The 14,865-nt window shown below is 39.5% G+C and overlaps 2 protein-coding genes across 5 annotated transcripts; both read left to right on the forward strand.

Annotated features, from left to right (window-relative positions):
• Positions 1–962: 962 nt before the first annotated feature.
• Positions 963–6,639, forward strand: LOC143127519 (uncharacterized). Of its 4 annotated transcripts, none has more exons than XM_076289078.1 (9): positions 965–2,070; positions 2,827–2,931; positions 3,037–3,103; positions 5,329–5,422; positions 5,618–5,701; positions 5,816–5,905; positions 6,003–6,095; positions 6,227–6,303; positions 6,424–6,639. In XM_076289078.1, exons 2-9 carry the CDS (start codon positions 2,852–2,854, stop codon positions 6,556–6,558), a joined length of 720 nt encoding a protein of 239 aa, XP_076145193.1. In that variant the 5' UTR covers positions 965–2,070; positions 2,827–2,851; the 3' UTR covers positions 6,559–6,639. The 4 variants fall into 4 exon arrangements, with proteins under 4 accessions (XP_076145218.1, XP_076145193.1, XP_076145202.1 ...); XM_076289087.1 differs by having other exon boundaries at positions 965–2,065; XM_076289095.1 differs by having other exon boundaries at positions 975–2,070; positions 6,430–6,639.
• Positions 6,640–8,320: 1,681 nt separating this feature from the next.
• On the forward strand, positions 8,321–14,560 carry LOC143137695 (uncharacterized). The gene is made up of 9 exons (XM_076298025.1): positions 8,321–10,938; positions 11,443–11,593; positions 11,743–11,888; positions 12,013–12,090; positions 12,194–12,223; positions 12,709–12,811; positions 12,966–13,150; positions 13,278–13,488; positions 14,353–14,560. Exons 2-9 carry the CDS (start codon positions 11,446–11,448, stop codon positions 14,454–14,456), a joined length of 1,005 nt encoding a protein of 334 aa, XP_076154140.1. The 5' UTR covers positions 8,321–10,938; positions 11,443–11,445; the 3' UTR covers positions 14,457–14,560.
• The last annotated feature ends 305 nt before the right edge of the window (positions 14,561–14,865 follow it).

Consider the following 14,865-nt stretch of genomic DNA (forward strand, 5'->3'; position numbering starts at 1 on the left):
AGGGGTACAGCTCCATAGACCTCCATGCATTCTGCACTCGTGGACGAGCGCCCTCATGTGGAACCACAGAAGGAACTGCAACCAGTTCAGAAACCGGAAGTTTTCCGAGAGTGGCAGTTCTCCCCTTATTAGACATTCTCTGGTGCAGATTTCGCTCAACGGAAGTTACATTTCCGTGAAACACACACGGATTTCGTTCCAATGCAAGTTAATGACAATATATTCCGTGGCTATTTCACGGATCCCCGTTTAACAACTGAGTGCAGATGTCGCTCAACGGATGTTGTTATCTTATTGGGAAACACACTTTTGATACATTCAGTTCGATTTTTATGTAATGTTAGCCTGTCAGGCGTTGCATTCCATCCCTGTTTCAACAACTGAGTGCAGATTTCGCTCAACGGAAGTTGACATTTCCGTGAAACACACACGGATTTCGTTCCAATGCAAGTTAATGACAATATATTCCGTGGCCCACACACGGATCCCCCGTTTCAACAACTGAGTACAGATTTCGGTCAACTGACTTTTATAACTTTGGGATACATGGATATTGAATAATTACAGTCGTTTCAGGACTGCATATTTGGCGTTGGCTTAAATTATGCCCTCATTTAAGTGGGATATTTAATAAAAACGTTCTCACTTCTCATTTCAGCGAGGCATAGTAACCGTTGCTAGGTAAACAAAGCCCATGTCAGAAGCGTATCCCCAGAGAATGTCAACTTAAAAAGAATAGCTTACTGATAGCACTAGTTCTTTCGTCTCAATACTGATTATGAAGTTGTTATAAATGTAATACACTACTGCAGAAATGTTTATATTGCTTAAGGTGGAAATAAAGTTCTTTGGCAAAGAGATGCATTCTGGGAAGTGATGTGTTTAAATGTAATGGCTACATATACCCAAGTTTCTTTCATTCGGAGATTTATGCTCATTATTTTACAAATTTGAGCAAGGATATAAAATATTAAGACTGTACTTTTTCATTGCTATTGATATTTTGGCGCAATTTTGTGCATCGCGTCACTGTGTGCGACGATCCCAGGGCGAAGCTCGAAAAAGGAAACAGCCCCAGTGTGATAGGCTGGTTGCTGTCATGTGACACACGCCACCACAAGAAAGCGGAAACGCATCGTAGAGCGAGAGCTGGCTGGAGAGGGAGTTAAGTCATTTTCCGACGAATGACCGTCGCAGGAAGTTGCGTCATAACAAAGGGACGCCAGACCCTCTTAACAGCTACTCGGTGATACTGCAGACTCGTAGAGAGGGAGTTAAGTCATTTTCCGACGAATGACCGTCGCAGGAAGTTGCGTCATAACAAAGGGACGCCAGACCCTCTTGTAACAGCTACTCGGTGATACTGCAGACTCGTAAAAGTAGTTAGAAAATAAGGCAGAAAAACGACAAGTTTCCTCATGCTGCTTCCTTATGTTGGAATATGCAAAAATGTACAAACAATCAAGAGGATGCGTTCTTGTATGTGATTTCTGCAACAGTGATACTGCAAACGTGTTGATAGCCTATTGTTGAGCCTATTTTTGCTGTAGCCTAGTGTAAAGCATGTCACACTAGCCTAGCCTACAGAAAACTAATTGATGTGATATAATGATAACTTGTATGCCTACAATGGTTTATTAAACATCGTAGTCATTTATTTAGTCAGTCATCATGTTCATGTTAATGAATAGGAAGGACATCTAAACGATACCAACATTTAAATAAACCAACATTTCGCGCAATATCTGCCGTGAGTCCCTATGCGTGAGTCACGAGCTCCTCCCAGCTGACTGGCAGATCACGTGGACAGTCAGTCGCGATCGATTATTTAATAAATACATGTGAATTACGAATAATAATAAAAAGATTCTACCTAATGTGACTATTTTTTCCATGAACTGTAAAAGAAAACACGTTTTTTCCCACTGTATTCTCCATAAAGAGTAAAGTAAATTATGTACTTATTTCTGGAATTGACGTCACGTCCTGGACTCGTCTGAGGCTGGTCTAATGGGTCATTCGTCTCTATAAGACTTAACTCCTACTGGCTGGCTGGCTATGTGGGGTAAGGTAAGTTAAACTACGTTAATTTAGTAAATAATAATAATAATGGTGTTGTTTTTTGTTGTTTCGAACAAAATATAGGTATACTTATCATGACCAAAAACCCTTCATGCTGTAAAACAACTAGAATCACGCGAAATTAGTGCAATTTCTTAGTGAATGTCTTATAATGGTAAAAGACGTGGACAAATGCGTGATAATTAGCCAAATAAATAATTGTTATGGTTATTTGGTTAAATTATCGAAATGAGTGCGATGGTGATTGAGATGGTGTTTGACATTAAATTATAAGCAGGTCAGTTTCACGTAATAAGCTATTTGTTTCTTTGGGTCTGGGTAATTCATGTGACAAAAAATTCTGTTATGCTACTACGGTTTTTCTGAAAAACAATGCAACATTTCTATCTCCAAAATAATGCATTTCTGAGTGTACTACGTAGTGCATGCAGCTTTTAATGTCCAAAGTAGCCTATACTGATTTTCCTGCATAAGAACTACAAATACTCCTTCAAAACTACAGTGTTGACACTTGAAGTTGTGGAGTTATATTTTAGTAGCCTATTCTATAATAGAATAAATACCCACATCAGTTTTACCCTTGTCTCACCTGTATACAAGGGTACAAGGTGTATGAATTGCAGTAGTGATCAAATGAAAAAGGAAAGAAAGGTGTCCTGATGTGTTGTTTAGGGATGGTGCTGCAATGTTTTCTCGACATATCTTTATGTCTTTTTTTTCTCCCCTCTACTTATGTTTTCACAGATCCTTGCTCCTGATATCCTGATGTATGGGTTGCATTTCATTAAATTACTCCAACAGAACACTCACAGAAAGGAGAGTGGTGTCAAACTACAAGACAGCCAGTATGTAAGCAAGGCCTTGTTTGTCCTTGTTTGGCTACTCATTTGTCAACTTCCTGAAGAGGCTGAAGCATGCTGGCCTTGACACCTCAGTCCTTGCTTCCATTAACAGCTGTGTTATGGAGTGCATCCTCACATCATGGTCTACTGCAGCGGTGGATACAGAGGACAATTGGCAGGTATTTTACATCACTTTTACATTACTTTTACTGTGATTTTGCTAGATATGGTTGTCGCTGTGCTAAATATAGGCCCATATTGTAGATTTAGATTGTTTCTACAGATTGTAGAAAGTAGATTGAACTGATACATTTAGGCCTACACTGTTAAGGGACAGCTGAATTGACCACCTAAACCATATATTTTCTGAAAGCCTATAGCCTCTAGATGTCAATTAATATACATTAAGACATGTCCCACCTTCCTACTGACTTTGGTGCATCATAAGGCGTACATAGGCCCATATTGTAGATCGAGAAACGCATTGTACAGCTGATATATTTAGGCCTACACTGTTAAGGGACAGCTGAATTGACCACCTAAACCATATATTTTCTGAAAGCCTATAGCCTCTAGATGTCAATTAATTAAGACATGTCCTACCTTCCTACTGACTTTGACATATCAAAACTCCACCTCTGAAATGGGAGTGGTCAACTTTTTTTATGTTTTTCCTTCACAGTTTTTTTTGTGGGTGTCTCAGAGATCCCACCTTTGGAACATTTGTCAGGGGCCTCAAGGTGGTGCCGTGCGTTTTGGTCCCATCCCTCTAGCACCTAGCTTTACCGCGCCAGCAGAGGGAAACCTTGTATGTTTCGAACCGTTTATCTCCTTCCGGGAATAATCCACCGACTCCAAACTGAGCCTGGCTTGTTTGTGATGTCCCGTTGTTCAACATATTCTGATTTCATACTGATCGGATCAACATAAGTGTGCTTTTTGGCTAAAAATTGAAAAATGGCTAAATGTTAAAGCAACACCAAAGAGTTTTTTGTACCTTAAAATAGTGTTTCCAAAATCGTTTCAGTGGTTCATCAACTCGTAACAGGGTGAACGGCACTTTCTGCATCCGCTTCGAGGCCCTCTATCGGCTATAACCGCACTATGTAAGTTTGCCGGATCGGGTAGCGGATATGTAGTTCGATGGAATGAGACATGAGAAACTACAAATTTGACTTGCATCTGATGTCGCAATACATCGTACTTTCATAAAATCATGCAACATATTCTACCTTGTCTGTGGACATTGTTATTTGCAAAGCTGGTGCTGGATAAACAAATAGTGCGTGCGACAGAGGAAAAGTTCTTTGGTGTTGCTTTAAATTGCCAAAAAAGTAGGCACAATGCTTTGCGTTACAGCTAGAGCGATGAAACTTTGCACGCTCTATGTGGGTCATGTGCAGAAGGTCTGACTTGAATTTCAGCCTCGTAGCTCCATGCTACCACCCAAAACTCCACCTCTGAAGGGGGAGTGGTCAACTTTTTTAAAGTTTTTCCTTCACTGTTTTTTTTGTGGGTGTCTCAGATATCCCACCTTTGGAACAGTTGTCAGGGGCCTCAAGGCGGTGCCGTGCGTCTTGGTCCCATCCCTCTAGCACCTAGCGTTACCGCGGCAGAAGAGGGAAACCTTGTATGTTTCGAACCATTTATCTCCTTCCGGGAATAATCCACCGACTCCAAACTGAGCCTGGCTTGTTTGTAATGTCCCGTTGTTCAACATATTCTGATTTCATACTGATCAGACCAACATAAGTGAGTTTTTTGGCTAAAAATGTAAAAATGGCTAAACAATTCCACTGCTTTGTTATTTTGCCACCATATGTACCCTAGCAACACCCAAGCAACCACCTTAATTACCCTAGCAACACCCTAGCAACCATCTTAATTACCCTAGCAACCACTTGTATAATGTCAAGCTAGCAACCACCATAGCAACCAACATGCTTACCCTAACAACCACCATAGCAACCATGTTATTTTGCATAGCAACCACCATATCTACCTTAGCAACACCATAGCAACCATTCAATTTACCCTAGCAACAACCACAATATGACCATAGTAACCACATGACATGTCCTAATGTATGTTAAATCACACCTACAACTGACCAGCTTTCAGAAAATATATGGTTTGCATGGCTGAAACTGCTTTGCCTTTGAGTTGGAGCTCAAAACTTATCATATGTGTACCTCGTTCGCCAATATACAAAATAGTGCCATGTATAGAGTTATGAACACTGATCGTATGATATGCAAAAGTCTGCAGGAAAGTAGGTCAGGCTTTCAGAATACAGTGGGACATGTCTCAATTCATGCTAATATTGGGTGCAGTGAAGAAAGAAAGGGAGGGAGGATGCTTTTAAAAGAGAGGGAAAGTATAATATTTTTAATATTGTTTTCAGATGAAGAATTGGTGCGGTGGTGAGGCTGGAGCACCCCTGGCTTTTGCCGTATGGGTTGACTTCAGCAGTGAGTCACCCACCGTTAATTTCACAGGTATATGTAATATGTTTTTATTCAACAACATTTCAATGATGAGATCTATCGAAGATGACATTCAATGGAAGAACAATTATTTTAGTATGGTCACAATCTGGCCCTGAGTTTTGATAAAAATGATATTGACATGGCAACACAAACCGAATTGATAATGGATTTTAAGGGTTTTTTTTCCGGTTACGGTTCATTTAGGGCCAAAGTATTTTGAGGCCTTTTGGACCAATGACAGGAAGGCTGAGCTGCTAAACATGTACACTAATAGGGGTGTGTCAAGTGGTATGTATAAATGAAAGTGGTGTTAAGGTTTGTTTCTGTGTCAATCCTTTCTTGAAGTTCAGAAAAGGAACCTTAACATTTGTTTTTAATGACACTGAGCGTACTGTCTTACAGATGCTTTGGGGGGTGAGAGGCCATACGTTGACCCTGATATCAGTGGCACACATTGCCGGATGGCAATTGGCTGTCTGATAAAAGAACATGGTATGACTGGCATTGTATGTTTTCAATTTCCTTATTTAAAGATCAAAATGATGCAGACTACTGAATCTGATTACACTTTAACACCCTTCTATCTCAGCACTGAGTCAGGGTTTGTCTCTGTCTGAATATCTGCCACAACACAGGCCGCCTTGGTGGCCTGAGGAATTGCCCTTTGCCTCAGTCAGTGACGGTATGTTAATATTGACCAACTATTACTGTTTCAACTGCATGCACACAGCTGTTGCAACATGATTTGACTTTTCATAAGAGTATATGATAAAACCAGTAATGATGCATTTTTTGCCATTTTTTATGGAAAAGGTGAAGGGCGTAAAGCTTTCACTGCTGAAAAGCTGAGGCAGGTGGTACGCTCATACAATGCGTATTACAATCTCCAGGTATATATACAAATGCATGAACCTGTCTAAAACCTTTTGCATACCAGTGTGTTTTACAGACTAAAACAGATTTGTACACACATATCTAACAATAATGTGCTTTTCCTTTAATCTGTTGAGCTGCAGCAGTCTGTTGAGGCACCACCATCACCCCCATCACCAGCACCAGCAGCAACACCAACAGCAGCACAAACACCACCAGCACCACAAACACCACCAGCAGCAGCGGCAGATCGTAAAGAAGGATCACAATGAATACTACATGTCATTTCCTTTAATGTGTCAACATCTTTTGGAAAAGTAAAGCATCTATCATCATAAAGCAATCTCACTTTTCTTTGTTGATAAGCTACGTGTTTTTCATCGTAATTGATTCAATATCCAAGTGTGACAGTTTTGGTGTACCATGAACAGAACAGGACAATTGGAAACAGTTAGCCACCTATGTTACAGAGTCTAAAAATAAGCAGATACCCTTATCAAAAAATCCTTTAGGATTTTCATTTTTTCCAATAGGATTCTACAGGATTGTAAGAATCCTTTAGGATTTCTTGATATTCCAATAGGATTTGTATGTTCATTGTTACAGTCCTATAGGATTACAAACTTGTCCAATAGGATTGTAAAATTCCAATAGGATTTTTAAATAAGATCAACATTTCTTATAGGATTTTTACCCTGTTAAGTCCTGTAAACTTCAGGTTGTCCTAAAGCTAATTCAATGCAATTAAAAAAAAACTTATGCAAAAGGGGTCCTCTTTATTTATTTATTTTTCTTTCTTTCTTTTTTTCTCTATTCTACACTGCTAGTTCTGTTCTACGTTTTATGTCATATGCCCATTTTCCTAAATTAATAATATCTTGGAAAGTTCAGAAAGGATTTTAATTTTCAGACGGCCAACCCAGGCCAAACAGATTTTTGTGGTGATCTGAACACCTGGAATTTATTGCATCAGTGACCCTTGGGCAGAGCTAAGTCTGCACGCTCTGAGTGCTTTTCTAGTTTATTTATTATTAAAACAGTAGACTATTTCAAAGAATATCATGTTAAAACCTGATGCCTTTGGTTATAATGATTAAATGCTGCACGTGATTAGACCTAAGACAGTGGTTGAATTGAGATTAATTGTTCTCTGAATACAAACAGGCAGGTAAGTCATTTATATAGGACTACAGTAAAAAAATTAGAATATCCTTAAACTTTATAGAGGTGGGGGTCTGAGGGTAGCAGCATGTGGCTCGGGGAGGGGGAGCAGGAACAGGTGGTCCCTGATTTATTTATTTATTTATTTATTTATTGGACTTTATTTATTGGATTTAAAGGGCTCCTTGGTCTGAAAAAGTTTGAGAAACACTGAGCTAGAACACAGACATAAAGACATAAAGACTTACACATGGTATGTCAAATGTATTCTATTTTTAAAAAGTTTCAATTATTGTATTTTACATTACAGTTTTTTGTATTTTACAGTTGTGAGGAAAGAGATATGGCACTGCATCAAATGCAGTTAGATCATACAATTTAGTTGAAGTGATACCTTTAACAAACAATCACACATATCCAAACATATCTATAAAGACTTATACACGTACAGCCTACATTTACTTAGACATACATACATACATACATACATACATACATAGGTCATATTATATTATGTGTAAAACAATAATCTATCTTAATCTATCTCTGTACCATTCGGTTGAAGTGATACATATACCTTTTTCTCAATTTTCATGAATACCACCTTACGGATTATGTCACTGTACTTTACAGCTACTCTCACTTGGGTTGGGCAGACTAATTTAAGATGGTTCACTCTTTCTGATACAAAATGGGCTGTTTCTGATCTAAAAAGCTGTATGAGAAAGACAGGTATGTTTTTATGTATGTTAATGATTGAAGTTATCACTCCAAGGTCTCCATTTCTCAACTCGACAGTACAGCTATTATGTTTATGCCCTTTTCCATATTCCTCTGTTGTAAATATTTTCCCCCTCAAAACTGCGCGATGGTAGTAATCACCAATTAGGTCGACATCTTGGGGTCCCCATATTGGAACTAACAAAGAGTGTTCTACTTCACCTATTTTTTTGTGTTGTGGACAACCCAACAAAACTATATCCTGCAACCTTACTGCTTTGGACCTCAAAGGATAGCCATCTATCCAATCATTGACTGTCTTATGTACTATATGGGTGATGTCGTCTGAACTGTTTGACTGCTCAAGTAAACTTGGCAAAGACTGAAGTAGGTTGAAGCGATACGCTATTTGATTTGGTATCGACTGTGTTCCATGGCATAACCTAGTTAGCTTTTGATTATGTCCTTCAAACACAAATGCTGAAGATGACCATAGTGGTCCATGTAACTCCACAGAACAAATAAGATGAGTTAATTGATGGACATTGTAGGACATATGGCACATTCCATAAGTTTCTGGGATCTGGTGAACAAATTTTTTAATATAACTTGAAGCACTGGCCAAATCTATTTCTGTGACTTTGTCTTTCAGAAGGAGAAATATTGTGTTAACTAACATTGACCAGTGTTTTAGATATTTGTTTGGCAAAATCATATGTAGAACTGGTAGGCTGTAAAAAAGCAACCAACTCCTGCATTCAGCGGCTTTCCATTTGTGTGCTACATGCACAGTGCGTGGCACTCTGGGCACATCAGAGGGTGGTGTAATGGGCAACAGTCTTTGATCAATCCTGTTTTTTGTTGTACCGATGTACCATGGTTCACTATGATATTTGCTGTTAAACCAAAGATCTAAAAACTGTTTTGTGACTCCAAGTAGCACACAGTGCATGTAATCGACTGTGAAGCTTTTGATCATATCAAAGCCGGTAGAAGTATGCAATAAGATTAAAGGTGACACAGACTTGACCCCCAGGACATGGTTCACACCTTCATTAACTGCCTTCGCCCCACATTCAACAATATGCTTGTGACTTCTCATGTCAGCCTCAACATCAGGATATACCCTTGTATAACCCCTCCCTTTGGCCACAACCATTCCCTCATTCAGACAGTACCCACATCCATATGAGCCATTAAACTGATGGATACCTTGAACTGCACATTTTGCCACTGCATCGCAGGAACAAGTAATAGGGAAAACCTTGGAAATTTGAGAGATGCCAGTTTCAGGATGGACCCATTTAATGCCGTTTGCATTGGTGTCTTTTATGTCCTGGACAAACTGGTGCAAAAAGGTGGCCATATCAGGTTTGCCCTGTCCAAACCAGACTCCTGCCAGCAAAACATTCTTATAACGCACCTCAGGGGGCAGTTCATTGATAATACACCGAATGGGCCAGAGAGAATTGGATGAGGAGTTAAAAAGTGGAACACCGTCACAGTTCCACAATAAGGACACATCTCCTGGTTTGTAATCAGTTTTGCCCAGTATAGCATTTGTACAGTCACTAAGACCTTCTCTCTGTATGATGTCACGAATCTGATTGGCTAGTGAAAGACTTATAAAAAAGTTACCCTCTTTGAGATTGCCATTATTTGTTTCCTCACCACAGGTCAAGCAATTTGTGTTCTGTGTTGATAAATGTGCCCCACAACCTTGGCAAAAGAAATGTAATTTGATGGTGTCAGATGGGTCTTTAAGGAGCTGTTTGAATACATGCAGAGAATGTGGCAATATGTTATTTGCTGGTAAAAGGATGCTTAATAATTTCAGATGATCTTCAATTGCTGTTGCAGATAAACTGTGTCTTAGGGAAAAGGCTAGGATTAAGACAATAAATTGTGCCAATGTCACATCCGACCCTGGGTATAAAGGGGAATCCATAGACTTGTCTGTGTTGGAAAATCTGGGCAAATCACTTGCTAATTGATGATTTTCAAAAGTAGGAATGTCCAAAAGTATCTCTGAATTGTCTCTCTCTCCATTGTCCTCCGAATTGTCTATTTCTCCATTGTCCTCATCTGCATGCTCTGAACCCTCAACACACTCCTGGTTACAATGTCTCCATTTGGATGTCCTTGGAACCTCATCAAGCAAATCAGGGTCTAAAAATCTAAATATATGAATGGCACATGATACCATTTGATAACTGTAACTTTTATTTTGGAATGAGGAAACGTAAACAACAATGCCACCAGCTTTTCATAATTACCTTTTATATCTGCCTTTTTTTCGTGTAGGCATATTCATTTCTGTCTCCATTGGAAAACTACCAGGAGAAGAAATATTGTTGATTGTTTTTATGGTACAATATTTAGCTTGGTTACTGTCATTGCTCAGTGAGTCTATAGGCTAACATATAACTCCATACAGAACATAAGAGTAGGCCTAAATGTCATCTATAAAATGGTTGTTTATTTAAGGGCCTCTATAGGCTACAAAGTATAACTTTCTTTACGTTTGCAATGTTAATATTTGTAATAATACAAACTACTACTTGCTTTTAAAAACAATTTTAGTAGTAGGTCTATGCTCAGCTATAGCCACTTGGCACACCATTCATGGAATCCACTGAGCTACATAAAAAAGGGCTCACCCGCGTGAGGGCTGAGTGGAACACAGCGCAGGTATCGAGCTGGACTACGTCAAAAAGTAGCAGTTGGATTCCGCTTATCCGTCAAGAAGGGAGACAGGATAACAGTTGACAGTGAGTAACGTTAATGTCATCTATTTTAGATAATGTATCCTTATAGTGAAATTGGGACAGAAATACAGTCCTATAAAGGCTATTAAAAGTGATTCTCTGTTCATTTTTTTTTATTATGTTGTCGATGACGACGACGACGTTATTACTAGCTAGCACAGTTAGCCATCGCTAGCTAGTTACCAGTTACTGTCCCTATGTAAACAGTTGTACAGCTATCGTAAAAAAAAATACCATCAGCATCACTGTTGGTTAACAATCTAAACATTGTAAGTAGTTTAAGCCTAATACTGTCATATCTACCTGCGTGATGTGTTTGTTTCTTGTAGTTATTTGCAACAGTAACAATTGGCCTACTATGAAGCCATATCTATAAGTGTAACGTTAGATAACTACCGACAGCAACAATGTTGCAGTTGTGGAATGCACGCGTACCAAGTGAAACTGTTTCATTTGTAAGTATCATACAACGGCTCTTTATCCCTCTTCTACCCCTTCCATTTGCAGAAAATGTACATGTTAATTCAGTGGATCGAGGACCCCCCTACATGGGATGTACTACCACAAAATAAAGTTGTTAACGGCTTATGTGAAGTGGGCTACATATGTGACGTACAGTATCGGGATGAGACCAGCCCCGCTAAGATTATCCAGAAAGGTGTGTGAATTTCATCGATATGCCAGTGTTTTTTTCTTGTTTATGAAAGTGAAATTAACTGTACATGAATTAGTTCTCCATTGAAATGGTGGATTATGAAAGCAAATTTATTTTGTTGGTGAATGAAAAGTTTTAGTTTTTTCCATTAGGGAGCAGAACTAAATTAATGAAGGCCTTGGAAGCACTGGAGAGGGGGTGCAGAAATGCAGCTACTGGCACAGAAGAACGTGGCCGTGGTCTCAGAGAGAAACGCCCCCCAGCTCAGTTTTCACCTGCCAGCAGTGAGGAAGATGAGGTAAGTTATGAGGCCAATAGCCTCATAAATATGACCTTAATTGATGGATCTTCTGATCTAACTTCTGAGGGCAATGTTAAGTCTTTTTTTTTTTTTAAATGTTCAATCTTTTCTTATGCTGTAGGAGGACACAAATCCAAAACTAAAGGGGAAAAAGAATTTAACAAAGGCTCTGTCTCTGCAGTTTTTAAATGAATATGAAGTAAGTGAAGAGTTAACATTTGCTATTGTCTGTGCTCAGCTCAGAGTGTTGATAATGTCACATTTGGTTTGGTTTGGACTTATCTCTCTCCCTTGCTCCATAGGAGAGTGAGCCGGGATACTCCAGAGATGTGGTACGTTAATAACCTCATTTATCAGTACAGTTTATATATAAGAATACCTCTGTAAGTAAAGGTTGGAATTTACTTGCTGTTAGACCAAGCGTAAGCGTTTGCACCCTCCTGCGACCCGCGGTGTTCTGTGTAAAGACTTGTTGCAGCATTACACAGTCAAATCGCACAATAGTGGAGGTCTCCACTTGGGGCAGATTTGGAAAATTCCTAGGGTTGTTGTCAATATTGCATCTTGCCGTCACTGTTTTTTTCATGCAATCACCCCCCACTTTCTCGTCAGTATCGCATCTTGCGGACATGTCATGCTTGCTTGCGACGACATGCGCAACCGAAACTCAAAACAACCACAGAATACCCATGGCAGCCATGCTGCGTACACAAATGCATTGTCTACAACAAGTAAATTCCAGCCTTTTATATGCTTCTGTGCACTGATGGAGATTTGCAACCTCTGGGATTTCTGAAAATTCTCTCTCTCTCCCCAGAACCCAGCAGCCGATAGCAGCATAGCTAACCAGCTTAATGAGATGCGATGTCTGCTTTTAGAGATGCGGGAGAAAATAATCAACCTGGAGCGTACTGTGAGAGGTATGTGTTTCTGTATTCTGAACATAGATAAACATAATGTCAATGCTGTTGTTTCTATTCTGTTCCTGTCTCGAAGTCAGGATTTTTTAGCCCAAAAGTATTACATAGCTCCTGAATTGTTACTGTTTGTTTTGTTTGTTTGTTTTTTATACAGATCAAATTACTCAGCCAGCGTCATCCACATTATCAAGATCACCCTTATTACCATCATCATCATCCCCATCACCACCCTCAAGAACAACATCATCAACATCACCACCCTCAAGAACAACATCATCAACATCACCACCCTCAAGAACAACATCATCAACATCACCACCCTCACCCTCACCAGTCCAGGTGAAAGTCACTTATGTTCCCAGAAGCCATTCAAAGAAAAGAAAAAGCATCATGCTTTTTGCAGCTTGATCATTTACACATAGTGCTTACTGACATTATTCTCTTTCTGTATTTTGGTAATTTTTAGATTCACATAGGCCCTACAGTGAAGATCACGGCCACCCAGTATGCCCACATCAAGTGGAGTGACCCTAGAAAGGCCACCAAGGACTTATTGATGGCAGTGTTTGGGAGGCAGGTCCTGGCCACACATTCTTATACGGGGAAGCTGTCTAATGCCTTTCTGGGAAGACAGCCCAAGCCCCAGCTCAATTCTGCAAAGACGTCGGACATACTAAGTGAGTATCTTGTTTGTGTTCCCATAGTTTCCAGTACAATGCAGTGCTCACACTAACCATTTCACTCCTTATAAGGCCTATTTTAGACTGCTATCAGTGCATAGCAGTTAATGTGTATTCACAGTGCGTGTGTGTGGTGTTCACACCAGAAACTGTGACCTGCATGAACCAGCTGCCAGCAGCATTATATTAGCAACAACATGTCAGATTTCATATCGTTTGTGTTATTGAATCGCAATCTTACACTCAATGGCGTTCTTGAATGTCATTATTGGTACTTAAAGTACAGCACTACGGAACTCTGTGCAAGTTCCTTGTTCCTGTGGCTGTACTTTGCGTACCAATAATCAGGGATGGATTACTGCACAGGCCTACCGGGCCCAGGCCCAGGGGCCCAAGGGGTCAGGGGGCCCTGAAGCCCAAGCCATTGCATGGAATAATTGATCATCAATATCAACACATCGGGATGTAGACTATGAATCTGATTGAATTAAAGTATTGGCCATCCCCAAAATGCACCAGAATACAGGAAATCACATCAAACAAATAAAAAAAAAAAAAACACACACATATGCGAGAATTAGTGGGGGGCTCTTAATACATCTGGGCCCAGGGGCCCGAAAGTTCATAATCCGTCCATGCCAATAATGACATTCAAGAACGGCATCTCATGTAAGATTGCTTAATTGAAGAGCTCAATTTCAAAGAAATAACTGGGCTAAACGACAAATCACAAGGGGAAACAAGCTATAGTATCCATGTTTGCCTTGTGTCTGCTCCAGCCAGTGTATCACTGTATCTTCTAAAGATTTACAGTGTATTAATCTGTTCATGTGTTGCTCTTCTCTCCTATATGTTTTTCAGACTATATCACCAACAAATTTGGGGTGGACCCTGCCCTGGTCAAGCAAGCCATTTCACAGAAATGCGCTGATGAAGCAAAGTTGGCCAGAAGGCGCTCCAAGTGAACGCGTACACACACACACACACACACATGCTCACTCACACACACTCACATCTGATTTTTTAAAAAATGTATTGATATAATAAATGTTATTTACTTATGACCATCCATTTCATTTGTACTGTGCTTCGTTTCTTTTGCATAATGTCTATGGAGACCATGTGCATAAATCCATTAGGGAACTAGAAGTAAAAATCCAATAGGAATAAGTCCTATAGGAATAGAAATCCTATAGGAATAAAAATCCAATAGGAATAAATCCTATTGGAATAAGTCCTATAGGAATAGAAATCCTATAGGAATAAAAATCCAATAGGATATATCAAGTTCTGTGCTTTTAAAAAATCCAATAGGATTCCTGTAGGATTTGTTTGTTCCAAAATATGATAGAAATCCTTTAGGATTAGTCCTAT

The sequence above is a fragment of the Alosa pseudoharengus genome, unplaced genomic scaffold, assembly GCF_046254945.1.
Source record: "Alosa pseudoharengus isolate Yale_2024_CS ecotype anadromous, Long Island Sound unplaced genomic scaffold, YU_APseudo_1.1 YU_APseudo_1.1_scf_1, whole genome shotgun sequence".
Classification (NCBI taxonomy): Eukaryota; Metazoa; Chordata; class Actinopteri; order Clupeiformes; family Clupeidae; genus Alosa; species Alosa pseudoharengus.

Coding starts and splice junctions, on each gene's coding strand:
- LOC143127519 (XM_076289078.1), top strand. CDS start 2,852: ATGGGTTGCATTTCATTAAATTACTCCAACAGAACACTCACAGAAAGG. Junction 5,702..5,815: donor TAATAGGGGTGTGTCAAGTG/GTATGTATAAAT, acceptor ACTGTCTTACAG/ATGCTTTGGGGGGTGAGAGG. Junction 5,906..6,002: donor CTGTCTGATAAAAGAACATG/GTATGACTGGCA, acceptor CTTCTATCTCAG/CACTGAGTCAGGGTTTGTCT.
- LOC143137695 (XM_076298025.1), top strand. CDS start 11,446: ATGTACATGTTAATTCAGTGGATCGAGGACCCCCCTACATGGGATGTA. Junction 12,091..12,193: donor AGTTTTTAAATGAATATGAA/GTAAGTGAAGAG, acceptor CTTGCTCCATAG/GAGAGTGAGCCGGGATACTC. Junction 13,489..14,352: donor AAAGACGTCGGACATACTAA/GTGAGTATCTTG, acceptor TATGTTTTTCAG/ACTATATCACCAACAAATTT.